At 32.6% G+C, this 15,645-nt stretch overlaps 1 protein-coding gene and 1 pseudogene across 3 annotated transcripts; one reads left to right on the top strand and one right to left on the bottom strand.

Moving 5' to 3' along the window:
* Nucleotides 1-1,214: 1,214 nt before the first annotated feature.
* LOC146912813 (amino acid transporter AVT6B-like) lies at nt 1,215-8,676 on the bottom strand (annotated as a pseudogene). The gene is made up of 7 exons (XR_015013142.1): nt 8,499-8,676; nt 7,383-7,685; nt 6,091-6,601; nt 5,808-5,960; nt 4,696-4,899; nt 3,818-4,286; nt 1,215-2,062 (listed from the first exon to the last, which is right to left on the bottom strand). The product of XR_015013142.1 is annotated as an amino acid transporter AVT6B-like (transcript).
* A 2,902-nt stretch (nt 8,677-11,578) lies between these two features.
* LOC146912812 (putative serine/threonine-protein kinase WNK4) lies at nt 11,579-15,008 on the top strand. 2 transcript variants are annotated; one of them, XR_015013141.1, is made up of 8 exons: nt 11,579-11,734; nt 12,377-12,642; nt 12,729-12,952; nt 13,084-13,241; nt 13,328-13,631; nt 13,756-14,064; nt 14,157-14,753; nt 14,827-14,932. XR_015013141.1 is itself a non-coding variant. In XM_085716144.1 (7 exons), exons 1-7 carry the CDS (start codon nt 11,645-11,647, stop codon nt 14,636-14,638), a joined length of 1,833 nt encoding a protein of 610 aa, XP_085572270.1. In that variant the 5' UTR covers nt 11,579-11,644; the 3' UTR covers nt 14,639-15,008. The 2 variants fall into 2 exon arrangements, 1 of the variants encoding a protein (XP_085572270.1); XM_085716144.1 differs by having other exon boundaries at nt 14,157-15,008.
* The last annotated feature ends 637 nt before the right edge of the window (nt 15,009-15,645 follow it).

Below are 15,645 nucleotides of genomic sequence, written 5' to 3'. Positions count from 1 at the left end.
TCAAATCAACTTAACAACTCCATCAAAAACAAAATAAACCCGTTTTTCAGCTTGAAAAATATATTCAAAACTTTGGAGCAACCTTTGGTACATATTAAGGGTCAATAAAACCAAATACTGTATTAGAAGCCAATGAAACCAGATATTATATTAGAAGCAAGAGAAAATGAGTGGTGGTGATGAAAGAAGACAAAAGACAATAATTTGTAGTTATCATTGGTCGGTTTGTGAGTCAATTATTTGGTAGTGAAAGTAGACAAAAAAAAGTTTTTTATTGCGTAAAGCATGTATCATCTACACACAACTACCCAGACTAGTCGCTTGAATCAGGTAGAACCGTAATAAATGATAAAATTTAGTTAAAAGACAGCGGTTTGGGTGGTTGCATTTTTTATTTTCATTGAATTTTGAATTAGAAAGTAAATAATATAAATAAAGTATATAAAAAAAATTTATACAACGATGTAGCTTATGCTTATCTAGTTTAATGTAGAGAAATATATTTGACTTTTTTAATAATTCTAAAACACAAGGGTCATAATCACATGTCACACCGGTTGTTTATACTTCATTATATGAAAGATTATATAAAGGAAATATTATGTGGTCCTTTGAGCATATTTCAATTGATATGGATGTTGTTGTATACAGTGGTTGAAGGTTTGAACTCAGAATTCACTACTTATTTATTTTAAAGAGTAAATTTCTAACTGCTATGCTATTTGATCATGCAAATTACTTTGTTATCCAAACCATCAATTATCACCACGTGATGAAAAATTAGAAAATGAAATACATTACTTTTTATCGAGAAAAATACATACTTATTTTATATAAAAGTGAATTATAAGATAAAAGTTGTTTTTTTTTAAAATTAACTTAACTTACCAAACTATTCAAAGTGAATTAATTAAGTAATATAAAATAATTATATGTTGATTGTTTAATTAAGGACACTTAAGTCTTTTCAACTATAATTACAATTTTCTCGTCACTTTTTTTAGATAGACAAAATGACAACAACCACCGAAAACTCATACAGATAAGGAGAGGTCGGAGTTCAAACCTCGGTAACGGTGTTCAACCTATCAATTTCAACATTTTTGCAAACTCTCTTCTTACTTCTATTTCTTCTCTCCTCTGTCTCTTATACCATACTTTATGTCAAAATTACTACATTCTCACATATTACTCTCCTGTCTCTTATACCACACTTTATGTCAAAATTACTACATTTTCACATATTTCTGTTTTCTCAAAGCCTCTTCTTACAACCAATCAATGAAAACATATATAATTGTGCCATACTATGAAGTGCATCAAAAGTTCAATTACAGGGAAAATTTAGAAAACAAGCTATTAACAAGCCACACATGTTCAAATCCATACTTCAATTCAATTTATTTGTATTTCCCAAAACTGCTTGAACTTGACCATTCTTTCACAACCAACAGCACGTCCCTTGAGTCCTTTAGCCAGCAATAATGAATAAAATTGCCAACAAATGTCTCTCTTACATTTAAGAGGGAGATGAGACCCAGAATATAGGATTCTTTTGCATGTTACAAAAGAAATATGATATTTTGGCAACAAATATGTAGCCGGACTCAGATAATATACCATTGTGTTTTTCATTTATTTTTAATCATGTCGAAAGTTGAGTTGAATGTGTTTTCATACCATGTCCATATACAGCTTCGGATTTGTGATGTTCAAATAACTCTACTCTGTTATAAACAAGGTTGAACATGTTGCAGGCCTTCATACAGTTTTGAAGAATATATGCACACATGGTAGCTTTGTTTATATTGATCAACCTATGAGACCCTCTCAAAAAAATAATTATATACAACCATCAGAAATTATGTTCCTTTCATCTGAAAGTATGGAAATACTTGTACTGTGAGCTATCAAATCAAGTAATCACTCACATTAAGTTTCCTTCTTGTTGATCAAAGCAGAAGCATCACTGTATATAGCCACAGCATTTGACAAAACCGCCATCACTATCATAAGGACAGACAGAATCTTGTCTTTTTTAGTTGCTATGTTGTATCGATCCCTGTAGCAAAACAAAATGTTTAATGATAACTGTTGAGTTGATTAATCATGTACATAAGCATAAACAAAAAGCTGTCTATAAAACTACTTAAGAGAAGAGAAAAAGGGCTCTGATAGGGTTTTGCCTTAGGGCTTTCTCTCTGCCTTTTATGCTGCTACCATATGTCAATGGCCATCTCAATGTCGGAGAAAATTTCGTCTAAGGGGTATGCATGGTATTAATCAATGTTGCGGCTGATGTGTAACATTGTACAAGGCAACTATCACCATTTTCTGCAGTTTTTCTATATAATGGATTCTGATAATTAGAAATCCAGTTAGTATTTACCAAATAAAGTAGGTTAATGCCGTTTTTCATGGGTGCTAATTTAGGTATTTCGTCTCCATGCAAGTTAAAGAACAAAATCCTATAATGAAGTATATCAATCAGCGGCGAAGTGCATAAATTTCACGTAAGGGCCAAATTTAAAGAAAAAATAAAATATTTTTTTTGAATAAAATATTTATAAAACCAACATATTAAATTTAAAGATAAAATATTAACTTTAGTCTAATAAATTATAACTTTTTAGGTTTAGTCACTAAAAAAAAAATTATCCAATTTTGTCGCAAATTTTTACAATTCAAGAGTGCTCTTAGTCATGCATTTAATTTCGATAACAACAAATTAGGGATTAACATTAAACAAAACCTTAGGAACTTAACTTAAAAATTGTGAGTGTTCCAGAGATTAAATCCAAATTTAATCTTAAACTTAACCAACATGTTAACAAAAATTCAAAATAATTTGCACTTACATGAAATGTAAGTTAAAGCAATGACAAAGAAAATAAAAATTGATAAGCTATTTAGAAAAGTTGGGCACAACATGTTTCAAAAAGTCAATTTTATTTATAATTGATTGTATATAAAATAGACTAATAATGTCTTTTCAATGTAAACAAATAAGTTATTTGCAAGAAACTCGTTATATGTTTAATTTGTTTTTGACTATTGTTTAGCAAATTTTTGTTCTTAAAAAAGTTTTCTCTATATTTGTTGTTGAGACTGAAGTGTCAAATTAATACAAATAATCTATCAATCGTGTAATAATATTTCTTATTTATGCTAATTTTCAACAATTAAATTTGTTTGGGGTAGCTAAACATAAAAACATACATAACCATTCAAGAATAATATTTATTTTGGGGTAGCCATGGCTACCTCATGTTAGTGAAGGGCTACGCCCCTGATATCAATCAAATTTTTATTTTTATTCAGAGTCGTATTTTGATTTGATACAAAACTAAATCCATTCGATACAAATCTTTCTTGTATATTTATATCGATATTGGACATGAATTTCATCTCGAGTCTGATTCACTATGATGAATCCCGATTCATTAGAATGAATCACTACTTAAACTCAGAATAACCAGCCACTTCTTTTCTGTCAACTTTGTATAAACAGCCACTTTTTTATCATTGGATTTATGAGTTCAATCTTATTTTGAGATTAGTAGATGAAATATTAGTTTATAGGTTTGTTATGTTGCTTGTATTTACTTAAAATGTCATATTTTTATCAGTAATGTATCTTATGATTCATAATAAGATTCTATACATGATTCAGAAAATACGTCTTCCGTGTGAATATCGATTATATAACCATGTTTCAATTTATTTTTTACTTCTCTTCCACTAAGTATCAAAAGCAAACAGTAAAACCACCAAAAAATCCATTACAGAACTAAATGAATTCAGTGACCAGACTCACCTCAAAGTGATTGCAGCTGGAAATATGAATGCTATACAAACAGCACCTGTTGCGCCAGAGAACTGGAAAATAACCCAAATGCTGGGTATGAAATTTGCCCCGAGGAAGATAGTGCCAACAAGGGCAATAGTAATTGATGCAAATCTGAAGTTATCAACAATCAAAGGCCTTCTTGATGAGGAAAATATCAGACCATCTATGTTGACCCTCAATGCATAGAAAACTACAGGAAATACAAGCACAAGATGCGCAACATAGCTAAAACGAACAGCATCATTAAGAGCAGAACCAAAAGGAATTCCAAAATCAGTATCAAAATTGGCAAGCACATCATCAAGAGTTCCTTCACCAAATAGAAGGAACCCAAAGAAGCTTGTCAGTACGTATACTGAAGAGCATAGAGTAAGGGAAGTACGCACAACCCCACGCATCCGTGAGGAATCCTCCAGTTCATTATCAATGTTATGAACTGCAAATAAAGAATGCACAAAAATCAATGCAAACCACCAGACAATACATCCATGAAGTAAACAAATTTTAGTCTTCCCAGTTCCGACTAATGGTGCACAGCCAGAAATTAACTAAAATAATCTGAATTTCTATTGTTTTAGGTCATAAAATTATTTATTTTTTGATTAAAGACTAATGCAGTGCAAAGCATCAATATCATTATAGCTTATAAAAAGTTGACATGCATGGTTTCTTTTCAAATTAGTTGGAAATGGAATGAAGTGATGGTTGTGGAATACGTAGTCATAAGACCTCAACCTTCTTCATGGAAATCCATAACAAACTTAGAATTTCACAAATCTATTCCGAGCAAAAACATTAAAACAAGGGAACCGGTTTTTAAGCAAAAGTTTCAAACAATTTCATACCATTGTAGTGACAGATATAAGCTGTCATCAGCACAGGAACTACGGTGAATAGATCAAAAACAGAATCTACATCAGTAATGATAGGGAAGAGTCTGGGCATCCCAATGCTTCCACTAATAATCTTGATAATTGAGATCCCCCCAGCAATGACAAGGAAAAGAACTGCTAATCCAATTGATAATGCAGATGTGAATCTCAACGAATCTGCATCAACCACAGATAATGCAGCTGAATTTGTTAAATAAGTGTCGCATGGACATAGTTGAGCACTGATATTGATAAAGGCAATGTACAGGTGTACCACAAAACATGTAAAACCAAGGTACAAAAACATAAAAAGTAAGTATTAAAATATAATATAAATCTAATGTTCTAATCTACTTGGGTAAAAATATGAAAGGGGGAGAAGTAGTATTTTGTTTCATTCAGTAACAAACCAAACAACTTAGCAACAAAACTTGATTTTATACTAGACCAATTTGCACTTGAGTGATGACTGATGAGTATTGGGCACATAACCATGTTTACCCAATAAGAATCACCCCCAAATATATAATAAGTATAGGTACAACAACTACTTCGATAGTTTAGAGTACTCATGCAACATAGATTTTAGAGGATGAGCCTAACTATATCAGTAGTTAGGCAACTACCGTCCTCCTATCACATAACTTGAACATAACATTACATAATCGATTGTTGGTGTCAAAATGCAACATGTATGAAGTTTCAAAGCAATAGAATGTTGAATACTGAGTATATACATTTTGAATTTCCATTATTTATTTTTTTTTAATTTGTCGGTATCGAATTGCCACATGTATGAAGTTTCAAAGTAATAGGTTGTCAAACTTGTTATTGTTTGATCATAAAACTTAAGATGGAATGGAACTGAATAAAATCTCTTCCATATGATATCTCTATTTTTCTTCGCCCAGTTTAGGACGGATGGAATCAACAAATTGTTTATTGATCATGTGACCATTTTTTTCAATTTACAAATAATGAAATGGAAACTTTCATCCATACTATCTAGTGTTTGAGTCATCTTCCTAACATTGTCATCTAATATATGGTCATTGCTTTAACACAAGAAAAGTACACTCACTCACCAATTCGCTTTAAGCTGACCAAAGGTCCAAACACAGCAAGTGTTGTAAAAACAACAACAAATGTGCGCCCAGTCCACCAATGGACACCAAACCATCCTTCAAGGATACCAGGATGATGTATTCCACCTGAAGTTGTTCCAGAAATCACATCACCTACAATACAAACAAAACCAAACTGAATCATGCAACCTTAAGTTCTCGTCTAAACAGATCAATGAGTGAGTAATCAACTAAAACAGAAACTGGTCATTTTTCAGTGCTATACTTAAGAATAAGGTCTCACCAATAATGATCATGTAAACAATCAGAATACCAACGTTAGTGATTATAACACATATTTCTACCAGTGCTTTTCCGTATTTCCCAAAGGTATCTCCCATAAGACTTCCATAGGAAGAAAGATTCCCTGCCCTCGAAAACCTGATCATGAATTCAATTGCCTTCTCTGTCAATAATGCTGTTAGGATTATGGCAAGAAGACCAGGTACCATTCCCAACTTTTTGACGCAAGCAGGCAAGCCCATGATCCCAGCACCAATAACTGTGGTGGACAAATTGAAAACAGCCCCAGGAAATGAAGCTCCATTAAATTCATGAAAATCACCATCTGTTTCTTGACACTTAGGTAACAAAGGTGCATTTTCATCAACAACTTCCTTTTTCTTCCTTGTTTTTGCATTAGCTACAAGAGCATCAGGTGCAGGAGCTACAATTGTCATTTTCAGCTTTCAAATCTCTCTCTCTCTCTCTCTCTCTCTCTCTCTCTCTAAATTTCAAATCAGCTTCTTGATACTCTGTCAAACACTGTATTGGATCATAATTCAGAACCAAAATATCAATAGCAAAATAAGCACTTAAACAAATCTAGAGGTATTGAGTTCAAGAAATCTTACAAAAATGCAACCAAAACACAAATTGAAGCTAATACAATTATATCTCTTGAGAAAGTTGGTGGCAAATGTTTTTTTATTATTAATTAAACTGATACTAATGACAACTATATCTCTTGAGGTTATAAAATCAAGCTCCTCCACGAAGCTACACCTCCTAAACGGAGAATATCGATTAAGGATATTATTACGATTTTCTTCTTTCTTTTTTGATAAGCAGATTGTCATTAATGTGTACAAGGGGTGCTCTATAGTTTGGAGTTATAAAGCTAGACAATCCAACCAAGACAAACTAGAGGGTTATTACACCAGTCTACAAAATTGAAACCCAACCTTCCTGCACTGTGAGCAACCAACCAACTCCAAGACACCATTATAGTATGATTCAATAATTCTAGAACATCTGTCATTCCTCTTTTGAAACTAATTTTATTTCGTCTCTCCCATATGCACCAAATCGTCGTGCTACATTAAGAAACTTTTCTTCTTCAGCTTTTTCTTATCATTGCTCTGAACTACATAAAGTGCATTAAGGTGAGTGTTGAATACGCCCATGAACACCCAACAAATTAAAATTCCAGTCATAGACTACAAGATAAGGAACACTCAAAAAATAGGTGCTGTGAGGTTTTGTCATGTCGAAAACAAAAAACACAACGGCTTTCCCTCGTTTGATGTAGCAAACCTCTTTGCACCAGAGTGATTCTTGTAGGTAATGTCAATATGTAGCCGCCACACGAAGGTGGATCTTCTATGGAACATCGCTACTCCAGATTCGCCTCAAAGCCTTACTAAGATCATTGTAAATTGCTGCATTTTGGACACACTTCTGCTGCAGAAAGTATCCCGTCCTGACAGTGTGTCGTTCAACCGCCATTATGTATAAGTCTGCTCTTCTCAATTGAACATAGGTCGGCACCATGACAGTTCCCAGCTCTAAATGTCACCAGACAAGCACCAGCTTCAGCCACAGGTCAATCTTTATCTCCTGCCAATGTGTACAAGTGCAGAAAAATCTGCATAAGCGGCTTCGGGCATAATCAAGAATTGCTCGAAACATTAACTATCGACTCATTCCACATTCTTAGCTTTACACCGGTCGCAAACCAATCCGGTTGATTGTTAAACAAGCACCCCAAAGACAATATTACAACTTTCTTCTTTAAATTGGTGTACACAAAGAGACCGAGAGAAACATGCATATATATAGTTTTGATGGAAATTGAAAATTGATGTAACGTAAACTACTCACCAAGAATAAAAAATTGAGTGAATAATACAATGTATACATGCACTTTGGTACTTAAATGTGTTTGGCGCTGTCACTATAGTCCCATAATGTATTGAAATTGCAAACACATCCCCGAATGTCTCTTTTACTAGTCATTTTGGTCCTCGAATATATTTTTAGGTAGTCAATTTAGTCTTCGAATGTGTTTTCCGGTGTTTTCCGTTGGTAAATTTAGTCAGTAAAATTACAAACCAAGGAGATAATAGGGATGTCTTTCCAATTTCGATACATTTAACGACTATAGTGGTTGTTGAATCGAATGATTTAGTCCGTAGAATTTGTAGCTTTTGGTTTCTACAATTGATTTTAGCCTTAAATTTATTGTTAAATCCGTTTTTACACAAATACATGCAAACATAAATTTATTGTTAAATCCGTTTTATCCAGAATCAATTTTACATAATCAATTCATTCAAAATCAATTTTTCTTTGTGCATAACCAAACATACATATATACAGATGAAAATGAATCAATCAAATTGAATGGAATTGGTGGGATAATGAAGAAACCTGTATGGCGCGAAACAGTTGAAGAATAGAGGAAGCACGAATTGAGTTGTTCGTTAGAAAGTATATTAATAGTGTTGTTGAGTTGAACAAGAAGAGTAAATTAGAACCATTTTCATCGTTGAAAATTGAAATTGTAAGATGCAATCTTCAAATAACTCAATTTTGGGTGGAACCAGGTATGTGTGGTGAAGAGATCAATGCCATATAAGCTATTTTGGGGCACTCCCACGTGTACTTCAAGTTAAGTTAGTTAATACATAACTTCACTTTACTTTCTTTCATGTTCCTTCAAATCATACCATATATGCAATGCAAAAAAAAAAAAATTCAACTTAAAAAAAAAAATACAAAAAAAATAAAGAACTATTGTTTTAGAAAAAGAAAAAACCGGATATCCGATCAAAATGATCGACTATTCTAAAAGGTTAGTCCATTGAAATAAGCATAAGACGAATCAAACTTTAGATTTGGAGAGAAGTATATCTTCTAGGTTTTAAATCAACATCATAATACCAACTTAAGTGGGTTAAATAAATAAATAACTATGGATAATGAATATATCAAATTTTTATTTAATTAGGATTTTAAAAGTTTTTTCTATAATATAAAAGTTTCTTCAAGCATCCATCAAGAAATTTGTTGAATTTAAAATTATAATCTAAGGGTCTGTTTGGATTAGAATATGTTTGAACTTATGAAAAACAACTTATTGAAATAAATAAGTTTTTATATATTACCTCCGTCCCTAAATATAGGAGCCTTTTGCCAAAATTGCGAAGATTAAGAAAGTTGGTTGTAGTATTAAATTTGTATATAATTACTATTGTTTTTACAATTTTATCCTTAAGAGAGAGAGTTAATTTATGCTTTCAATATAATATTTATTGTTGATTGAAGAAAAAAATGCAAAATAAATAAGGGTATGTTGGTAAAGAAATAATTAATGTACTTGGAAATATCAAAGGGGTTTTATAAAAAGGGACAAATTATTTTTTCAAAATGGTCTTATAATTAAGGACGGAGGTAGTATTATTTATACGCTTGTCAAAGTGTTTTATGAAAAAACAATTTATAAAGATATATTTTCGTTATTATGAACTTGTAAATTAAAATAAAAGCATAATATTAACATAAATAATTTTTCATAGTCTCATAAATAAGTCAATTCAAACGGGCACCAAGACAAACTACAAATAGGCTTGTTAGATATTCCTTCATCTAAACCTTGTGGTGAAATTCTTTTTCCTCTCATGTCTCGCACACTCTCTTAAATAAAAGTTTGTCCAGATACTAAGTAGCTCGACATAATTTATTTTTATTCGTGTTATGCCCCTTTCTCATAAATCAATATGCATCAAAGGTACTGTATCCTATGATTTGGATAAGCATTGGAAATTATCAAACAGATATTAATATTTAGAATATTATTATCTAAACTAGTATATGCGACAACAAAGCGTGACAAAATAAAAAACATGGATGCAATTTCAATCTGAAAGCCATAGAATCATAAGAGCTCGAACCTACTACTAGTCCTCAAAGTCAAACTTGTCGTCCTTTGACTTTCTCAACCAAATGATACAATCACAAGCTCTCAAATGCTGCCACCTCACTCACAATGTGGTCAATGATTACCAACGTGCGTTATAGATTCGTTGTATTGTGTAGTTTACTGCACAGTCGTTAAATGGATTAGAATTTGGTTTTAGATCATATGAACAAAAATATCATTTAGTAATCCATTCGAGTGTTGACTTACAACTTTGAAGTGTGCTCCTCTCAAAATTTTAGATAAAAGACTGTGAATTCCTATATCTAAACTTGCAATTTAGATGTACGGGTTATGTCGATCCAATAATAAGGTTATTAGAATTCTTGTTTTAGGTACCCTAATAAAAATATATTTTTCATTAGCTTAAATAAACAAAAGTTCCACATATATAGATAAAAAGATGACTCATGTATTAAACCTTGTTTTAATGTTACGAAACATGAAAATCATGAAAAATTGAGCAAAAGCTATAAAAATTTTGTATTGTTAGTAGTGAACAATCTTAAAAATTAAAAAATTAAGGATAATTTGACTAGCTCAAACATATTTATACGCAAAGTAACTAACCTAACTAACATATATATCTAATACTTCCTATCAAAATTATTGCGCTAATCTGATCGTATTTTTGTCCATTTACCGCAATATAAATCTTCACGCAATTGCGACTACAATTTAAAACCATATTCGATTTCCCTATCATATTCTACGATTCGTGTATACAAAAGAGCTTGAAATTAAACCTTCCAAATTTGGAGAAAAAATAAATAAATAAAACTAGCTACCATCCAAAGGTATTTTTTAATATAATCTTGCAATTTGCTATATAAGTTCAGATTTTTTTGTTTTTTTTTTTGAGAGAATATAAGTTCAGTTTTTTATTTTCACTTAAAATGTTTATAATAAAGCCTCCCCACCTACAATATTCTTCAAGTTACGTGCACTACTTCTAGATCTCTCCGGATCTACAGTAACAATCACTGACTTGTGCATTGTAATGTGAATGTCCAAAACTAACCCTGCTCAGAGTTTAAGCATGCATGCAATGTAAAGGGTAGTTAGGGAAAAATGTCACTTTCATAGCAAAATAATTATCCGCCGTTCTTGCCTTGTCCTTGTCAAATCTTACACCTTCCACTTTGGCACTTTCCCACCAATTTTGTGATATGATGCAAAAAAAAAAAAAATCTTATATAATGTACAAATTAATTTTTATTATTTTGAGGAAAAATATCTTATTAATTAATTGATAGAAAAATTACTTGTGTATGTTGCAAAATCATTTTTCATATGCATGGGATAATAATGCAAATACATAAACTCTTTCTTATATGACAAATAAATCTCTATATATAGTTTTCGTTTTCAAAAAGAACAAGAAAAAACAAAAACAAAAACAAAAAGCAAATGGTTCCTAACAAGGATTATGCTTGGTTACTAGTCAACACACGTGGTTATTGTTGTAAAGAAGAAGATGAGTATGATAATAATGCATGTATATAAACTCTTTCTGTTTTAGGTGAATATCATATATTTAAACTCTTTCTATTTTTAATCATATTGTTGTATATATAGTTAAGATCAAGAATCCAACATGTATTATTGTAATCATAAAAAGGACAACAACGATGGTAGAGCTGAGCATAGTTACATGGAAACTGACCCAACTGGTCGCTATGCTAAGGTAAGTGCTAAATCACCATCTTATGTTTTCTTCTTGATACGTTGAGATGATTGTTATTTCATTTGACTTTGGGTTATTGAAGGTAGTTTAGTTTTAGTTTTTTCTTTTTTCATTTGTGGGGTTGGGAGTTTTGAGTTAAGAATCACATACACATATATGAATACTAGACACAACATTGATACTGATACGTCAGATTATTGATGTTAATTTTAGAAAATGAATGATTTGAATGTAAACACATGTTTGTGTCGGTGTCTGACACCTACACATGTCAAACAATGGACACACCTTTAAATCATAAGTGTCAATAATGCTACATAGATTTTGAATCAGAATTGGATACAATTTTTAACTCTTTTGTGAGGCTCGTGAGCTATGAAGCATAGAGGCAAACACCAAATATGACACTGACATATGGACATCGATAACAATTTTAGAAAATAGAATGCAATCACATGTCTTAATGTTGTTTTAGTATAGTAACATAGTGGATATAGAATTACCAAAAAGCATGGATAAGGGGCAATATTTGGATAAGCATGGATATAAAAATTTAATTTTTTTTTCTTTCCATATTTGCTGTGATGGTTGAAATGCTGGGACTATATGATATTGGTTGTGACAATGATACTGATTTAATAGGTTGGAGATATTCTTGGAAAAGGGGCAATGAAAACAGTGTATAAAGCAATTGATAAGGTCCTTGGAATAGAGGTAGCATGGAACCAAGTCAAGCTCAATGAAGCACTTCGTACGCCAGAGGACTTGGAAAGGCTTTATTTAGAGGTTCATCTCCTCAGTAACCTCAAACACCAATCCATCATGCAATTCTACACCTCTTGGATTGATGTCGACAACCGGACTTTCAACTTCATTACAGAAATGTTCACTTCTGGAACACTTAGAGAGTAACGACATTAACATAATCTCTATTTCACTTTTTTTGACTAGTTTTGTGTTTAATCAGTAATTGATAAGTTTTTGGATTTTGCAGATATAGGAAGAAATATAAGCATGTAGGAATGCAAGCAATAAAGAGTTGGACTCGCCAAATCTTACACGGTCTTGTTTATCTACATGAGCATGATCCTCCGGTAATTCATAGGGACCTCAAATGCGATAACATATTTGTCAATGGCCATCTTGGACAAGTGAAAATTGGTGACCTGGGTCTAGCAGCAATTCTTCGTGGTTCGCAGCCGGCACACAGTGTTATAGGTACTTATTTTGATGTTGCAGGTTTTTTTATATCCTTCGGTATACCAACTCATATTATTAGGCTACATCTTCTGTTGCAAGTAGTGAGTCGCCCTAATTATTGTGCGTTAATATACTCTCTTTTGTTGCAGGAACTCCGGAGTTCATGGCACCAGAGTTGTACGAAGAAGAATACAATGAACTAGTTGATGTGTACTCATTTGGCATGTGTGTTTTGGAAATTATGACATCAGAATATCCATATAGTGAGTGTACTAACCCGGCACAGATATACAAGAAAGTGACATCGGTAAATTAAGAACTTGGTTTAAAGTTTAATGATACTAGTAAAGTCGAAATAATATATCAGTACTTTTTCTATCTTTCAATGTTCAGGGTAAGCTACCAGCAACACTTTTCCGGATTGAAGATGCAGAAGCACGAGAGTTTATTGGAAAATGCATAGTAAATGCAGAAAGGAGACCATCGGCAAAAGAACTGTTGCATGATCCATTTCTTGTGTCTGATGATGAATCATCGATAACAGTTATTGGGATGCAGGGTCCATTTTTAAACTACACTGAAATGGATAAACTTCAATTGAGGGGCGATTCAGCCAGGACTTCAATGTCAATAACTGGGAAGCGTAATCCTGATGATGATGCTATCTTTCTCAAAGTGCAGATTGTTGACAAGAACGGTACCTGATGTTTTCTTATTACTCAAAGCCATATCTGGTTCATTGTAGAGAAAATTTTGTTTTAAATCTCTAACACTACATGCTTCGTCCTATTTAACCGCATCCTATTCTTCCTTTCGTGCAGGTTCTGCTAGGAATGTATATTTTCCCTTTGAAATTTTCACTGACACCCCAATTGATGTTGCAAAGGAGATGGTGAAGGAGTTGGACATCACAGATTGGGATCCTTCTGAAATTGCTTCTATGATTGAAGCAGAGATATCCATGCTATTTCCGGAGAGGACAAACACTTATAAGAATGATGAGAATGATGAAGGTCCTCATCAATATCATCATTATCCCTCTGTCTCTTCTTGTTCATCGTCACAGGAATCATTGTCGGGTGCAGTCAATAGAGCTGATGATGTATCAAATGGATATCGCTGGCACCATGGTACGTCTTCTTTTTCCCGTCACCAGCTGCGTTGTGGATGTCCTATTTCATTAATGCCCTGAAATGATTGACCTGATAAACTGTTACTACAGATGATATGTTCGACGATGCCAGCTCGCAATGCTCTTCACACGGGACATATTCCGACTTGAATTTTTCTTCTGCGGACGATCAGTATCATAACATGGCTTCTACAAGAAACGATAAACATCCCATCATGAGTCACAAGTGCACAAGGTTTTCACATGGTGAAGATCAACTCACTTTGAACCGGTGCAAAATTTTAGCTAAACCACAAGAACCTTCTACAAGTGAATGTGAGAGGATGATAGAGAATCGTATATTAACAAGGAACAAGTCACTAATTGATATGAGGAGCCAATTACTTCACCGATCACTCGTTGAAGAGGTTAACAAAAGACGGTTATTCAAGACAGTTGGAGCTGTGGAAGATATTGGATATCAAACACCTTATAAGATTACAAGCAAAAAGTCACAGCCAGTATGTAGTAATTTCGACATTAGCTCTTCAAGGAGTGACAAGGAAGTTAACTTGACAAGTAAAAAGATTTAGAAACAACTATATGTTGATGTTCTTTGCTGTTTTCAGACTTTCAAGGAATAATGGATGTGATTTGAAGGAAAATTCATCTGTTGGCCACTTGGATGCATAAACGATTGTTATTAAGGTGAAAGGTTCAAATGAATGTAAATATATGTAGATGGAGTCTTCTGAACTTAATTTTTTTTTCTTTTTTTCAGGAGATGATTCAAGTCTTTCCATAAAATATGGATTATCTTGCCTACTATTTCTCTAGATTTCATGATGAAAGGATAATAGAATTGTGGCATAATGAATTCTAGACCATTATCTTTGCAGTCATGTTGGTTCTCAATTAATTTTTCATGTATATCTACTGAAATGATCAATTGCAGTTACGAAATAGCATGACCATAACAGACTTTATAGCAATAGGGTCCAAATATCAAAATGTATTATATCAAATGGCTTAACAGCTTTATTAAAACTTCTGTCAAAAGGTAACTTTCTATGCTAAGCAAAATGACATACTCCCTCCGTCCCATATTACTTGACCTAGTTGACTCCGTCACGTATGCCAATGCACAATTTTAAACTTAAATTTCTTTAATAATCTAGTAGAAAAAATTACGAAAATTTGATATTTTGAAAATATTAATCGAGACGAATCTAACATCTTATATGCTACATTTTGTTTTTATATATTAGTAGAAAAATAGAGTCAAAGCATGTTATATGAATAGTGCAAATATTCTAAATAGTAGGCATTGAATGAAAGGAAACATTGAATGAAGAGAAAGCATCCTAGAAAAAGAAAGATGACCTAGTCTAAAGTGCCATAAGGCACTGTCTGGTAAAGTAGAACTAGAATTTGAACTAGTATCCTTCCTTGAAGAACACACAACCTTATTTGAGAGAGCTAAGTAGTACAACTTTTCCAATTTATCACCAGAACCAAGCATCTTCTGTGTGTTCTTGTCCTGAATGAAACATTTGAAATCATTAAATGTCACTGTGAAAGCCTAATGCAATACACAACA

This window comes from Medicago sativa, chromosome 6 (genome assembly GCF_051527215.1).
Source record: "Medicago sativa cultivar Bolivia chromosome 6, Bolivia_mono, whole genome shotgun sequence".
Taxonomy (NCBI): Eukaryota; Viridiplantae; Streptophyta; class Magnoliopsida; order Fabales; family Fabaceae; genus Medicago; species Medicago sativa.
This window is presented reverse-complemented; position numbering and strand designations above follow the sequence as displayed.